A 14,380-nucleotide genomic window follows, 5' to 3' on the forward strand; every position below is an offset into this window, starting at 1 on the left:
ACAAAGGACTCAGTGGAAAGCAATGCCTGATATCAAAAGGGAGTGAAAGTTTGAAAACATTTCTAGCCAGTGTGGTTTCTTTCTGATAACGAACAATGTAGTTTAAAGGTACCTTACATTACAGAAAGTGCTGCCCTCCATAAATGTTGGGTAAAAACACGATTTTTTTTTCACTAAAATTGCCCTCCTACGGTATCCTTTCTAAACTTGAGATCTGCACAGCCCTCATAGCAAATTATGATGCATACTGTGTGCTCTTTCAAATTCCAGTGAACTCCTTAGTAGTTTTAAGGACAGAAAGGATGCAGGATTGTGCTCTTAATTAGATACCAGATAAAAGAGAAATTTTTCCTCCCCATATGTCGACACAGCATTCTTTGAATTTACTATCTTTTAAGCAGACAACACACATTATTGATGCATTTTAATGACAGCACTACTGTCTTTACTTTCAAAGTAAATGCTATGAACAGGTGCTTCTTCAAATCTGCTTCTAAAGGATCCGTCTGGGAAAGGTCAGAAAGTGCTTACCTTCTGGGAATTTGGGTTTATTAAGTAAAAAAGCGGCCACTGCCACAGCACCTATCTCAGAATTGCCCAACTCACCTTCTGGAATTTGTCTTTCTGGAAAGAAATGTCTCTCCTCCCTCTAAGGAGTATGAACATGTTTTCATCAGGATGGTTGCAGGCCCCTCTAAATTCTTTCTTAACAATATAAATGCCTACTAGACTGAGATACTTCAGAGAAACTCTCTGCAATGAACAAATGTTTGCTCATAAAGAACATATTTAAGTGAGGGAAAAAAAAAATCATGAAAAATCGAACAAGGTGAGAGAGTCTCTCTAGTATGAAAAAAAATTTTCTCCACTTCACTGTTGTGATCTCACAAGCTATCTAAGTCACCTAACTGTAAACACATTTGGACCTTGCTCTGTACATTTAGAGCTCTTTTAATTGCAACCAAAAAACGTGTCTTAGAATTTCAGTCTTCACTGGTGGCCAAGCCTTGTAAATTAGACCCAACTCTGAGCTGGGAAGAACAAAAGATCCATTTGGCCTAGCTGAGAGCTTGTGAAATAAGTCTGACATATATCCACCACCAGATTTAAGCCTAGGGACTTGTGGAAACTGCTAATGATTTTCAGGACATTCATCTACATGGAATATTTACTGGAAAAAGGAGATAGGAAAACCAGAGTGCTAAGTCCCTCAAGCAAAGTTTATGCACCTGTTCTGAAACATGAGAGGCTGTGCAGTGATTCGTGCCTGTCCAGAGGTACAACCAGTGTTGACATGACAGTGCAGCATGAGGAAAGGAAACAGAGATTGCTCTCTGCCACTGGGACTGCAAACCCCTCCAGAGCAACATGAGCACAAATGATCACACTGTACAAGGGCCAAGCATTTCACCTCACTCCAGGTCCAAGGAACAGGCTGAACCAAAAAAAAAAAAATAAAAAAATAAAAAAAAATGCATGGAAGGACTGCTGGAATCTAGGAGTTCCTTTCTCTCTAGGACACAGAGTAATTTTATCTATGATACTGGTGTCCTAATATCAAAATTCCAAGAGTGCACCTGCCTCTCTGAATGAATGGAGAAGTAGCTGATGAATTCACAGATTAACTTTTTCCATCAACAAACTGGATCAGTCCTTTCTAGTCTGCATGCAGCTTGTCCTTCTGATAACACAGAAGTTTAAATTATTCCAATGGCCTTGTTACATAACTTGGACAAAAGAGTGACTCTCAGTCCAAAATTCTGAATATAAGCCATAAATACAGCTCACAACTACCTTTCCAAATCACTAATCTATAATCATTTTTCTTTAAAGTGATTTTGTAGTGGAAGTTTTGCCATCTTCATGACAATCACCCAAATATCTAAGAATATTTTAGGCCTTACAGAAAGTTCTACACTGGGTTAAATTGTGCATTATAGATTAGATAGCATTTTTCTGGTTTGGCTTGATCTCTTGAATGAATTAGAGTCCAGGAGGAAAAAAAAAAAAAAAAAAAACAACCACTATATTAACAAAATAAATCTTATTGTAGTGCTATTATTTAACTAACTCCAGACATGGTAATATGCACAAAGAACTCTGGTATCTCTGTTGATTAATGCATTAGAATTATTATATCTAGTCAAATTTGAAATGAATCCATTATTGTTAGTGGTGCTAAAAAAAAAAAAATCTGCAATTGTGTTTCACATTACTAAAATCTGTTGATTTTTACTGGGAAAAAAAAAAATTGCAAAAAATCTGCTTAGATATTTAATAGAAATTGAGAAGAAATTTTATGATAATGCTTTTTAAGCTCACTGCCTGAATTTAAGGTTTTTGAAAGTCACTTTCCAGAGAGTCTGGAATAATGATGTTCTAAATTTACAGAACACCTGGCTGCTCCACATACCCTAATTCTGCTTCTGAGGAGCACACACAAGGAAAATAAATTGACTAAGATGCTCTGCCCATTCAGCCTGCCCATTTATTGCAGAGTTTTGGGGATTCAGAGACAGAGCTACAACCACTAAATAAATTATATTTAGGCTGCTGAAGAGAATAGGGATAATAATTCTGATCATTTCCAACATCACCTGTGTACTAAGTGGTGTTCTTGCTACTCATAGGCAACTTTCCCTTCCACAAAAAGTTGTAATTTCCTAAAAGCAGAGTAGGATGCTTGTGTCACCTAAAATGCCAGCTTCTTTTGTGTCACCTAAAATGCCAGCTTTTTTGCTGCTGTGTAAAGATATAATATTCTAGATTTGGTAGGTCCTATTTCTGAAAGATGAGTAAAAAAAATACATTAAAGTTTTTTCCTTCAGCGCAACACTTTGCAGATGACAAACAGTCGTGAGCTACATCCTCCTGTCAGAAATTAATGCTTGAATATATGAGCTAGAAAGGTTATGACATAAATCAAGGTATGAATGAAAACATGATAAATAGATGCATTTCCTTTCAGAAGGTGAACTCATCAAATGACCTCATTCAAACAGACCTGTATACTTAAGTAAATTATACAATTGTAATTTACAATTACACCATACGCTGTTGATCTACTGCCGACGCTTTAACATTTAAAAAGCTTCACACCTGCACACGTCTTCCCAAAGGGCAGTGAGCAACCTCTCACAGCACTAAATTTGGAAAGCCCCTGTGGGGATGGCCAAACTCACCATCCTGTGTTGGGCTGAGATTACTCCATCCCACTCGGGGTCCTGCTGGATGGTGGTGACCAGGGTGGGTAGCTCCTCAGAGTGAGGTTTGTTGTGCATGACATTGTGTAGAGGCAGATGAGGGGCCGCGTGCTGATCACTGTTGCCCTCCTCCTTGTCTCGTGATGCTATGTCCTGGGTCATTGTTTCCTCTCCATCAGCTGCACATGCAAATGGAGAGGTAGCCTGCTTGGAAGACATTCTTCTGCAAGACAAGAGGAGGAGACAAAAAGAAAACATTGGTGCTCAGTGACAAAAAAAAAAAAAAAAATCAAGCTCAAAACAGTCCTCTAAGTGCATCACAACTGCCTAGAACAGTAACAAATTAATCACCTGCAGTCAACAGAAGTATTCTTAAAAGCACAGGCTGGGGGATCTGGACTCAAAATCTGGAGGAAAAGTACTCCTTGATGCCAAGACAAGGTCAGGGTTAAGTTGTATGGCATCATTCTATACATTTAGACTTGTCAAACAATATCATTTTCTTCAGCCATAAAAAAATAGTGATTTTATTGGTATTTTCATGTTGATTCTGTATGAGTTCAATTCTTTAATCTCTTATTCCCATGAGCAACCTGAAGCTTACAAGCAAAACTTTAAAGGAGAGAGCTCATCATGCTTACCTGATCACATTCCTTACAAGCAGAAGATGCTTTCTACATATATGAAAATAGATTTTAAATCCATTTCAAATTCTGCCTAATGAGTCTTTCTGCTGTTTAAAGCTGTACTGCTTTTAGATGGTTTAAAATTTTGCCCAGTTTTACCTTTCAGAAAGTGTTTTGAGAAGCTCATGTGAAAAGGATTCTAACCCTAAAAGGTTTATTAAATGGATGGATAATACCTTAGTAACATTTTATAGTTCAAACTAAAAACCTAAAATAATTATGTTTCTTTTCATATTAGACATGAAATACAGGATATAGCTCAACAAAATACTTTGAATTACTTAAAAGTGCAATGAATAAATGCACTGATTTATGTTAAATGCCTTTTCCTAATAATGGCCTCTTACTACCATCTCATATGCAAACACAGCTTTCGCCACAGTTTCTGCACTTAGATGAAAATATTACTGACTTCAACTCAAAATCTGAAAACACTGTCATTTAAAATTTCTAGTAAGATTAACTGCAACTGTTAAAACAATCATTAATAAACCTGAAAAGGGACAGCTAAAATATATTAGTTCTTTTCCCAGGTCTTAGTAACTTCAGAGTATCCTTGACACTGAAATTGCTGAGAAACTAAGGAATAAGATCTTCACCTTAATTGCTTTTTAACAATAATTGATTTCATACCATTTCTTTAAAAATGCACAAATCAGTTAACATAGGAAACCACATGAGCATTTTTCAAATTAGCAAATCATTAACTTGCTAGTACTGTTTCTACAGACAAATAAATACTGATTAAAGGGTCTGGAAATCTGAGACTAACAGTTAAATTTACAAATCTGTCACATGCTTTCATGAATATTACAGTGAAGGAAATATCAAGTGCAAAGAAAAATAATTAAGTTAATTCCAATTTAAACAGTAGTTTTTATGTAGCAGCCTGTGTTTCACATAGGATTTAACAGCTAATGCTAAATTTCTCACAATTAATGAGGGAGTTCAGATTTAGTATCCTACAGTGAAAAAAAAAATTAATATAGGATCAACTAATCTAATTATGTACAGTTCAATATGAAAGTATTACAAGCTTTGAAGTGCTCTGAAACATATTAAAACACTGATACCTATTTAGAATAACTATTCTGTAAATAGAGATAATCCTGCCTCTTAAACTCGATACTGGTGGGGAAAAAAAGGTTTGTGTTTTCTTTAGGGAAGCCTAAGTGTAAGTGGGAGTCTAACATGAGTGTTGCCAATAAGCAGAACGGAGGAATTTAAACCGTGCGTTGCATTCTTCCTATGCTAAAGAATTTGTGTTGATGCTACAGAGAACATGCCAAGAGTTCAGCAACCGGCATTATCGAGGGTACTTCAAAAGGTTCTGGCTCATAATTGCTATGATCCAAGATAAAATAAAAGGTTGCTTTCCCTTTTCTCATTAAAGTAGTCACGTTAATGCAATCACTCACATGAAAATATAAGTCATGCTTTGCGTAATTTGAAAACCCGACATGAGAACCGAAAGTCACAATAAAGGTTTTTCCTTTCTTTCACCTTCTCAACACATCTCATTCCTGTTTCATACTGAACGAGCTTCTGTGTAAAGCAAGAGCTATGGCTGTTTCTTCACCATAAATTAATCATGACACAGAACTAGAAATGAAAATGTCTCTTAAGAATAATTTCAACTACAAACTGCACCAATGAATAATACTGCACAATCCTAATTAAACACAACTCTGCAGCTGCAAAAATAGGCTGAATCTGTCCAAAGCTACGAGTTGGCTTTAAAGGCTGGTTTGTTAGGGACTGTTTTCTTAAGGAAGGCTGGGCCCTCAGTCTTAATCAGCCAATAAATTATTTCCTGCAATTACATTAAATAGAAAATTATCTTCAAATTGGGAATGTTAATTGAAAATCAAAATTCATACTGAAGTTTAGAAATTACATGCTGAATATAATTAGTCTAGAAAGGCTTCACCTCTATTTCATAAACAGGCTTTTGGTGTTTCCCCAAGTGACCATTCAGCAAAGCTATCTACTGGTAATGCACTGGAAGGGAAGCATTGTTTTCCTTGACACGTACAATAATATACTTTCCTCTCCTTCGTGATGTTTTAAACACAATTCAATAAAGATCTCCATTCAATTGCTGTGAAGTTGATTACATAGAGAAAAGGGACTTTGTTAACACTAAAAACAAAATTATAAAAACTCCCATTAACTAATAATCTCAAGCCATGCCCAGCAACTTTTTTCTGTACTGGAGTAAAAGAACAGACCCAGGGTAGGGTTCAAGTGCCTCCTAGCTCCACCCACCACTTCTACCCACTGCTGCATCATGGACAGACAGACACCTTCCATGCTGCACTTTAGTCAGTCACCTATAGTCATGGAGCCTAGAAGGGAATACAGGCTCAGGCAGGCCTCCCAGGCACTTGCTTTTCTCATGGCATAATTCTTAGGGGTGTGTTTCACTTCTATTTTCTCCAAAGCTTTGTTAAAACAACTAGATTTAACGCTAACTTTTTGGTTGTTAGATTGAGAACATTGGGTTTAAAGGGACAGATGTGTAGGGACCTGTTAGATTAAGGCCTCCACATTCTTTTGCCAGCACAATCATCAACTCAGTGAATACAGTTCATTTTCACATGGCTTTCTTGAGGGTGTCCAGTTCTGCCTGGGTTTGCAATCAGGAAAGCAGAGCAAATTTAAACTCTGCAGATGGGTGTTCTCCAGCAGTTTGGGAGAATTCTGAAGACATGATTCCATCAGGTCAAAAGGCAGAGTTCAGTCAATAACTCCAAGGTCTCATTCAATTCCAGTGGAGAAGACTCTGGCCCAGTTGAGTAGTTTATGTTTATGATAAAATTAAGCCATAGAGCATCGTGTTGTGTTAAAATATTTCAATGTTAAAATATGAGCATGAATAGCAGTCAAATTTTAAGCCATAACAACTTCCCAATTTTATATTTAAAATATTCAAAATGCATTTGCTAAAATCCCTGCTGAGAGGAGAAAAAAAAATCAATATTCATAATAAATAAGGCTTGTAAAACATATCAGAAATTTACTAATTTCCATTATAATTTATTTTATTTTTTTTTCCTGCTATTATCAATTAAACTCACTGGAATGATTTTTTTTTTTTAATTTTTTTTAAAAAAAGTTTCTGATAAAAAATATCTCCCTAGTTCTAACCCCTGCAAACAGGGGTTTATAATGGAAGTGCTGACACAACCCTAACTACAGCAGCGCAAATGGTGCCGCTATAATACACAAAATCAAGTTCTATTATTCTAAACTATCCTCGCTCGGGGGGTTTTCTTTACTGTGCTCCCAGACAAACTGCTGAAGCATGAAAAATTTAAATGCAATCAAGTGGGTCCAATTCTACTTTACTAGAACAAGTGTCTACAGTGGTACAATCTTAAAAGAAGATGCAACAGATTTGTTTGGTGCTTTTCTTTCTTTTTTCTTTTTTAGCTGTTTATTTATAATACTGTGCAGTGGAGATAAAATAAGAGAGGAAATTACACTCACATTATATCAGTATATTGATTACACAGCACACAATCAGAAAGAAAACTACATTGTGAAATTGTTGCTTTGGTTAAATTGACAGATTAGCTGCACACAGCAATCACTAAAGGTGGAAAATATATCTAATGGGTATGAGAAAAGGTTGAAAAAGGCCCTAATTAACTGAAGTCCTATCACCTACTCAAGTCTGACAATTTAAAAAAATCTTGATCCATATTTTCCAGCTCTAGAATAAATTCTATCCCATTTTGAATTTGAGACATAAACAAAATGTGATCATTTATAAAAAGGTCAGTAAACCTGAAGGATTGGACCCCAAATTCAGTCAGCCTCAGGTAGAAAAGCTAAAATTGAACTGCTACAGGTATTTTTACCTACAAAAATCTAAACACCATCCCAAACAGCTTCATTTGCTATAGATATGACCTGATTTTTTATATTTTAAACCAGAGAAGAAATTCTCTCTGCCCTAAAGAAGACAGCCAGTCAGGTTGACAAAACAATGGCTTTTCTTTCTTCCTACATCCAGTGTGTTATACCTTTTTAAATTCAAATCTTAATTTTTTTTTTTTTTTTTTGTCTAAGGTTTTCCTCAAATTCTTCAAAAAATTCATATCCTCCTTTTCAAAACAATTAGCTGTTAGTCCTGACATGAAAGGTTTCCAAAGCCTGAAAAATCTTCCATCCCTGTTGACTGCTCAAATGATTAAATGTTACAGTAGAAATTAAGGCAAGACGTGGAGTTTCAGCTGCCAGACATTTCAGAATCAAGCCACGAAGTTTAACAACAGCTAACAACAACGCAATGGCCCAGACACTGTTCCAAAAACACATAAACTGAACAATAACAACAGATATATGACAAAGCAGACTTATAGTTGGCTGGGGACTCTCGCTTCTGCTCTGCTCCACCCTCACAAAGCATTCATAAACCTAAAGGCATGTCTACACTGCAGCCACATAAATGACTGCTTTGTAATGCTCAGATATCCAAACTAATTTTAAACAAGCTTGCTTCTGATAGCTCTCCAACTACAGTAGCATGGTGCTCAGATGGACTAATTCATCCTGCTTTGGTGACTGCAGCAGAGACATAACCCAGGTCTACAGCTCCAACAGTAGATTGGAATCAGATTAGATTAGAAATATATTCACTTACAGAGCTTTTATGAACAGTCTCCATTCCTTTTCCCCAAAGTGCCAGATTAAAGTACTTAAGTGCATGATTAACTGTAAGTATGCAAGCAGTCCACTAATTTCAAATTGGACTACTCGGTTTCAAAAAGTTAAGCACATGTCTAAGTGCTCTGGTGACTCCAGAACTAAATAAATTAAAAGAAGCCATTTTTAGAAGTACTCATAACCTTTTAAGCATTTCCTTCTAAACTTTCATGCTAACCTGGTGTTCATAACTAAAAAAAAAAAAAAAAAAAAAAAAAAAAAAAAAAAAAAAAAAAAAAATCAGCCACAGCATCTTATCCCTTCCCATGTTTTAAAATCTGCATACTCCTCTCATAATTTTAAACACTGTTACAGGACCCTCCCTCACAAATCATCACTTGGCTTTGGGGTATATGAGATGCATTATAGCTCAGATAGACTTAAAGAAAAATGAATGTGTTTTGGCAATAGCCAAAGTATTTTGCAGTTCTGCCCTGTAAAATAATGTTCTGTAGGCAGAACCCAGCAACGTAACTCAGTGTAAAGCTAATGCTGTAATCTTGATGCCATTTTAGAATAAACAGCTATTTCCTAAAATTATGAAATCTTGTCTCTCTTTTCAAGGAGAATTAGGAACACAATTGAACAGTTAGTAAAAGATTTTGTACTCCTGGGGCCCCACACCTCAACATAAATCCCTCTGCACAAAGCCCGGATAGCTTGAGAAGGCTGCAATGGGAGAGAATCTCTCTTTCTGTTCCTGGCTCTGAGTCACAGCAAGGCCTCAGGCCAATCAACTCAACTCCCTCAAGCTCTTCCTTGGCTTCATTTTGCAGGAATTCTACATGAATTAGTTACATATAGATCATAAACAGCATTGCAAGATTAGAGAGTTTATGGCAATCGCAGGAACCACCTTGGAAATAAAAGGGCGGGAGGGGGAGTGGAAGCAAATGTGATTCAAGAAATGACAGCTAAAATGTTAACTGAGCACCCAAATCTCTGGCTGAAATAAGCATCAAGCTAAGCAATACACCCACGGCTTCCAAGATACACACTCAGCTATTCTTGCATTTGTTTTTCCAATCCAGGCAAATTACCCTTCTGCTAATAGATACGAATCCAAATCACAAAGTTTGACTTCAGATTCAGGCTTCCTCAAAGCTCAGAGGGAAGAACTTTTAGGATATTTCTTCTCCTTTGAAAAAAAAAAAAAAAAAAAAAAGAACATGAGGGAAAAAAACCCAGCATCTTGGAAATTTTTGGAAAGTAATTTTCTTATGTTCTGCCATTAGAGTGACCTTCCCCAGCCATGCAGTCATGAACTACTAGGATTAGTGATTGAGCTCTTGTCTCTTCATCAAGTTGTTGAAAGCATCAAAATGGACACACCAAAACAGCCTCACAACCCCTCTGGACTTTTCAGTGAAAATCCAAAATGTCTGTTTGAATTCATAAATGCCAAAATCACAACCTATCTTTTTAGCAGGCTAAATACTCCATTCTCTTTATCCCCTACCAGAAGCTTTCACTGAACATGCCTGAGGTGAATGAACCCACAGGGAACGCAGTAAAAGAGCAGTGAAAGAATAGTCATTTGGCACCTGGGAGGTGCTCATCTTCAGTCACAGTAGTTAATATTTTCTATAGTTTATATTTAGCTGACAATATTGCTGTCACATTATTTAAACAGCTTGAGACTGTTCTTTGGACTGGAGCTCATATGCCCTGGAATGCTTTGACTCATGAATTGTTTCTCCTGATAATGTTACATCACGTAACCACCTCTGTTTAATTGGTTGGTATTAGCTTCTCACTGATGGCTGCCTATAAAGTCCTATGACTGGGCCATGTGTCTCTGGATATCCAATTTCTTACTGTTGGAAAAAGAAAAAAAAAAAAAAAAAGGCAGTACTGACTTCCAGCTATCTTTACCAATAATTATGGGAACAAGAGGGAACGTGCCAAGAATTTATCCATCAGCAACTTATTAGGATTTGGTTTTGTAGGCAGCAAGTAAGAGAAAATACAAAATAAATATAAGCAATCCTTAACAATAAAATTAAAAAACAATGCTTGCTATAAATAAGCACTAATCCACATATTTTTATGGATCAGAATTACTTAATTGTTTATCTGAATGGTTATATAAATGGCTTTGATAAAGGATGCCTAAAAATACTAAAATAAGAAAAACTTATTTTAGCGTGTTTAGACTTTGAGACTTTACACAGAAGACAAAAATACTTTTTTTCTCCCTTGAAGAACCAGTTAAGAAGTTGTTCTCATAACTAAAAATCTTCCTGATCACACTTAGGTCTGGTGGGCATAAGTTCCTGAAAGGTTCATTAAATCCTTTCAAGGCTCCACTAGAAACATGCTCCCATGGTAAGATACTTATAATAATATTCTTATATTATTTCCCTCCTATGGTACATTTTCAGGAGTTGCCTAAAATTCCATGTGATGAGTTAAACAGTTAATTTTCAATCCTACAGGTGTGAAAGGTCACAAGCCATCTCTCTGCATTTCAGAACAGAAATATCAATACAGCCAGACTTCTTTCCCTCCCCTCCCATTTCCTACTCCCTCCCTTCCATATTTTAGTTCTCAGCTGCAAGTCAAACCAAACAGCTCAGCAGACAGAGAAATGAAGTATCAGTTTCAGGCTCACCTGTAGCCTGTTGCACTAAAGCACCAAATTAGAACCTCCATGTAACACAAAACAATGGCTCTGCAGCTCAGTTACAGATTTTTCCTTTTAATAAAAACCTTACACTACAAGCCTAAAAATATTTCTAGCAGGCAAAACATTTCTGATTCACTAGAGGTTATGCAAGCATCAAAGCACTTAAATATAGGTGCCAAACCACATTGCCAGGAGCTCTTAGTATTGTGAAGTACTGTTACCTGACAGCTCAGTGAATATAAAATTGCTTGTTTCTCCAACTGAAGACAATCAAATTGTCACCTTCCATTGTAATAACACACAACTTGAGATCAGCAAAGTGCCAACACAATTACCAGGAAGAAACAAAATGTAACAAAAATATCAGATCTAAAATTCTCTAAAGGGTAAACACTTCCATCTGGCTATTCACACACACACAAAAAAAAAAAAAAAAAAAAAGAAATATGAGAGATTCAGATGAGAGATTTTATTCTCACTATCAAATATCCTAGTTAATTTAGCAATAAGATTTATTTGTAAAATAGAAAAAACAGCAAAAGGAGGTGATTCATGAAACACTAAAAATAAACACAGGTCAGAACTGTGCTGGGATTTTACTTGTACACATTTGAAGCACTGCATGGGTCAGCAGATTTGCTGCTAGGGACGAGCATACATATCTGTATTGTTGTTGCTATAAACTCATATATGTGAGGTTTCATAAAAATTAATTCTAACTGGCACACGGCGTACTTTGGCACAAGCTACACATGACGTGCCACTTTTATTTGTTTATTTAAATGACTTCACTCTAAGAACTGAAAATGAAGTTTGAACTGCAGTCTGCCTCAGAACTGGGACTTTCAGGATATTAAAAACTGAGGAAAACCTTTGAAGGAGGTAATCTGAATACATGAAAAATAGCATTTTCACCATATATTTCTCGAGGTTATTCAGCTCGTGGCCTACATATTCAGGAGTGAAATTTGCATTTTGGTGATGCAGAGATCTAATAACTAGAAATTGTTTTATATCTAAAGTAGCTCTGGGCATCCTATAAACTACAAAAGAGTGTCCTAGGTAGGATATATGCATGGAAAACTATTTTCCTCTGGTTCACAGGAATGAAACGAAACTTAAACCCTTCTTGAAAAATTTGCACTGTAGGGTGATATAATGGATTATCTCTTCTATGTTGATATTCCATTCCCTACACATACAAAGTTCCTGTACATTTCTTGATGAAAATGCACATCACCTTCACCTACTCTTTAAGGCTTCCCCAGCTTTGGGTAATTTAGAAAAGAGAAAAAAGCAAAGCCAACACTCAGTCTTTGACATCAGCTTTTCTCTGAAGGACTATTAAGGAATGGCAGTGATGGTAAAGGAGCTTTTTTCCCCCCTGCACAGCTGCACCAGAGCCAGATATAATTCTAGCCCTTTGGATAAAGCAGGCACAAGGACTACTTAAACACACTGTTAGCCTTGCAGAAGAGGATAAGATGCAGGTCCACAATTCCAACCAGGAATTTCTGCTTGCCTTGTCTCAGGTGCAACACAGAATAGCTGGATTTTCCAACTGCAGCCAGCTCCCAGGCTTTGGCCTTTGAAGGTTGCTCTTGTGCACTCAGTCACACAACAGCACCAGCAGGAACAGAGGAAGAAAGGAAGGTAGCAAAAACCCAAAACTATTTTAAAGGCCCAAGTACTTTGATCAGATAAAACCTAACTAGACACAACGCCCATTTTTGTGCAACTTTGAGAAGTTCTGGGTTTTGTTCAGGGTCCTTACAATCAGGCTTTTAGAGAGCAGCACTGTGCACAGCATTGCTTTGTTTTGAGCTAAGGTCTATACAATATGATCATTACCTGTGTGCACAATGGGAACCCCAAAATGTGTTTACAGACCCCTGCAGGAGCTACCTCTTCACCAGAGAGCTGCAGCTACTACTGGGAGAAAGGAGAGGGTAGTTTGAAGCAGCATTCTGTTCAGAAAAAGATTACATGCCTAACTAAATCTACTCAGGAAATATTTGAGAAATAGCCTTATTTGATGGGCAGTGTGGGCAAGAGCAAGGGTGGTAACATCTCTCACTCCCCCCAAACTCTCCACAGCTTGGGCTGCTTCTCTTTTTATTTTAATTACCTTCACTACAAAAATATGAAGAAAAAGATAAATAATTACAACACTCTAAGAAATCAAATAAAGTACAACAAAACATTTTCTCCTCTATTAATTAAGGTAATCAGCTGCTATTAAGTGCAAACAATTTAAAGTTCAATTTATTGAGACTTTGAACCTCCTATCCTTTCACAAGCTCCACAGGTGAAATATCTACCAATTTTAACTGACTTGAAAAAAAACCTGAAATAATAAGACATTGTTATTCAAAGTCTTAGCATGACATACTTAACATCAAATATTTTAGCTGTTATTTAGTTTTAAAAATAAAGTGTTTAATACTAACCAGATTCCCAAATAAAGTTCTGTATTTTTTAAGGAATTCACTAAGGTATCTAAGGACTAGGCACTAAAAAGAATCAGAGAACATTAAAAAGTAATCATCACAGGAGAAACTTACACCACTTCACTATTCAGCTTGAAGAGATCAAGCAGCAGCAGTCCCTGCATGCAGCACTCTGAAACTGCATCACTTGCAAAGCAAACTACAAACTCTCCCTGTCTTTTGGTTTCAGTTCTGTAACGCACCACAAAATTGTTAAAAGGAACTAATCTGCAGTAATTGAGGACCCTCCACTATCCCACTGCCATGGAAGGTTATGGAAAACAGCATCTGCTCTCTGAGAAGGAAACATGCATAGCAAAATCAATCATAAGGGTAAAGGTGAAGAGTGCTCAGGCTCGGAATTGCTCCACATTTCTGAGTGTTCAAAGTTCAGTGTCAGTAATTTTAAATGTGTTAAAGAACATAATGAAGAGAAACTATCAGAGTACAAAATAAAAAACAAGCCAGCACATGAACCAAAGGCTCAGATGAAGTTGTTTCCAAATAATGAGAAAGTAAAAAGTCCAATGGTCTACAATGCAGACTTAAAATATTGTCAGTGGTTTTAAATATTTTTTACCATTACCCTGCATATCCAGTTAGATCCCCTGCAAGTGATTTTAGCTAAAAGGCTGAGATATCCTTTTATAACTTGTAATG

General features: G+C 36.5%; 1 protein-coding gene across 13 annotated transcripts in view; it reads right to left on the reverse strand.

Moving 5' to 3' along the window:
• Positions 1-14,380, reverse strand: part of SOX6 (SRY-box transcription factor 6) — a 362,938-nt gene that overhangs the window by 223,273 nt on the left and 125,285 nt on the right. For 11 of the 13 annotated variants that reach the window (XM_050975367.1, XM_050975366.1, XM_050975368.1 and 8 more), the window contains one exon: positions 3,183-3,426. In XM_050975367.1, coding sequence (XP_050831324.1) covers positions 3,183-3,422 — 240 coding nt within the window. In that variant the 5' untranslated portion in view covers positions 3,423-3,426. Of the gene's footprint in view, positions 1-3,182; positions 3,427-9,600; positions 9,622-9,642; positions 9,741-14,380 lie in introns of those variants that run through there. The other 2 variants (XM_050975364.1, XM_050975365.1) reach the window with 2 other exon arrangements.

This window comes from Serinus canaria, chromosome 5 (genome assembly GCF_022539315.1).
Source record: "Serinus canaria isolate serCan28SL12 chromosome 5, serCan2020, whole genome shotgun sequence".
In the NCBI taxonomy this organism is placed as follows: domain Eukaryota; kingdom Metazoa; phylum Chordata; class Aves; order Passeriformes; family Fringillidae; genus Serinus; species Serinus canaria.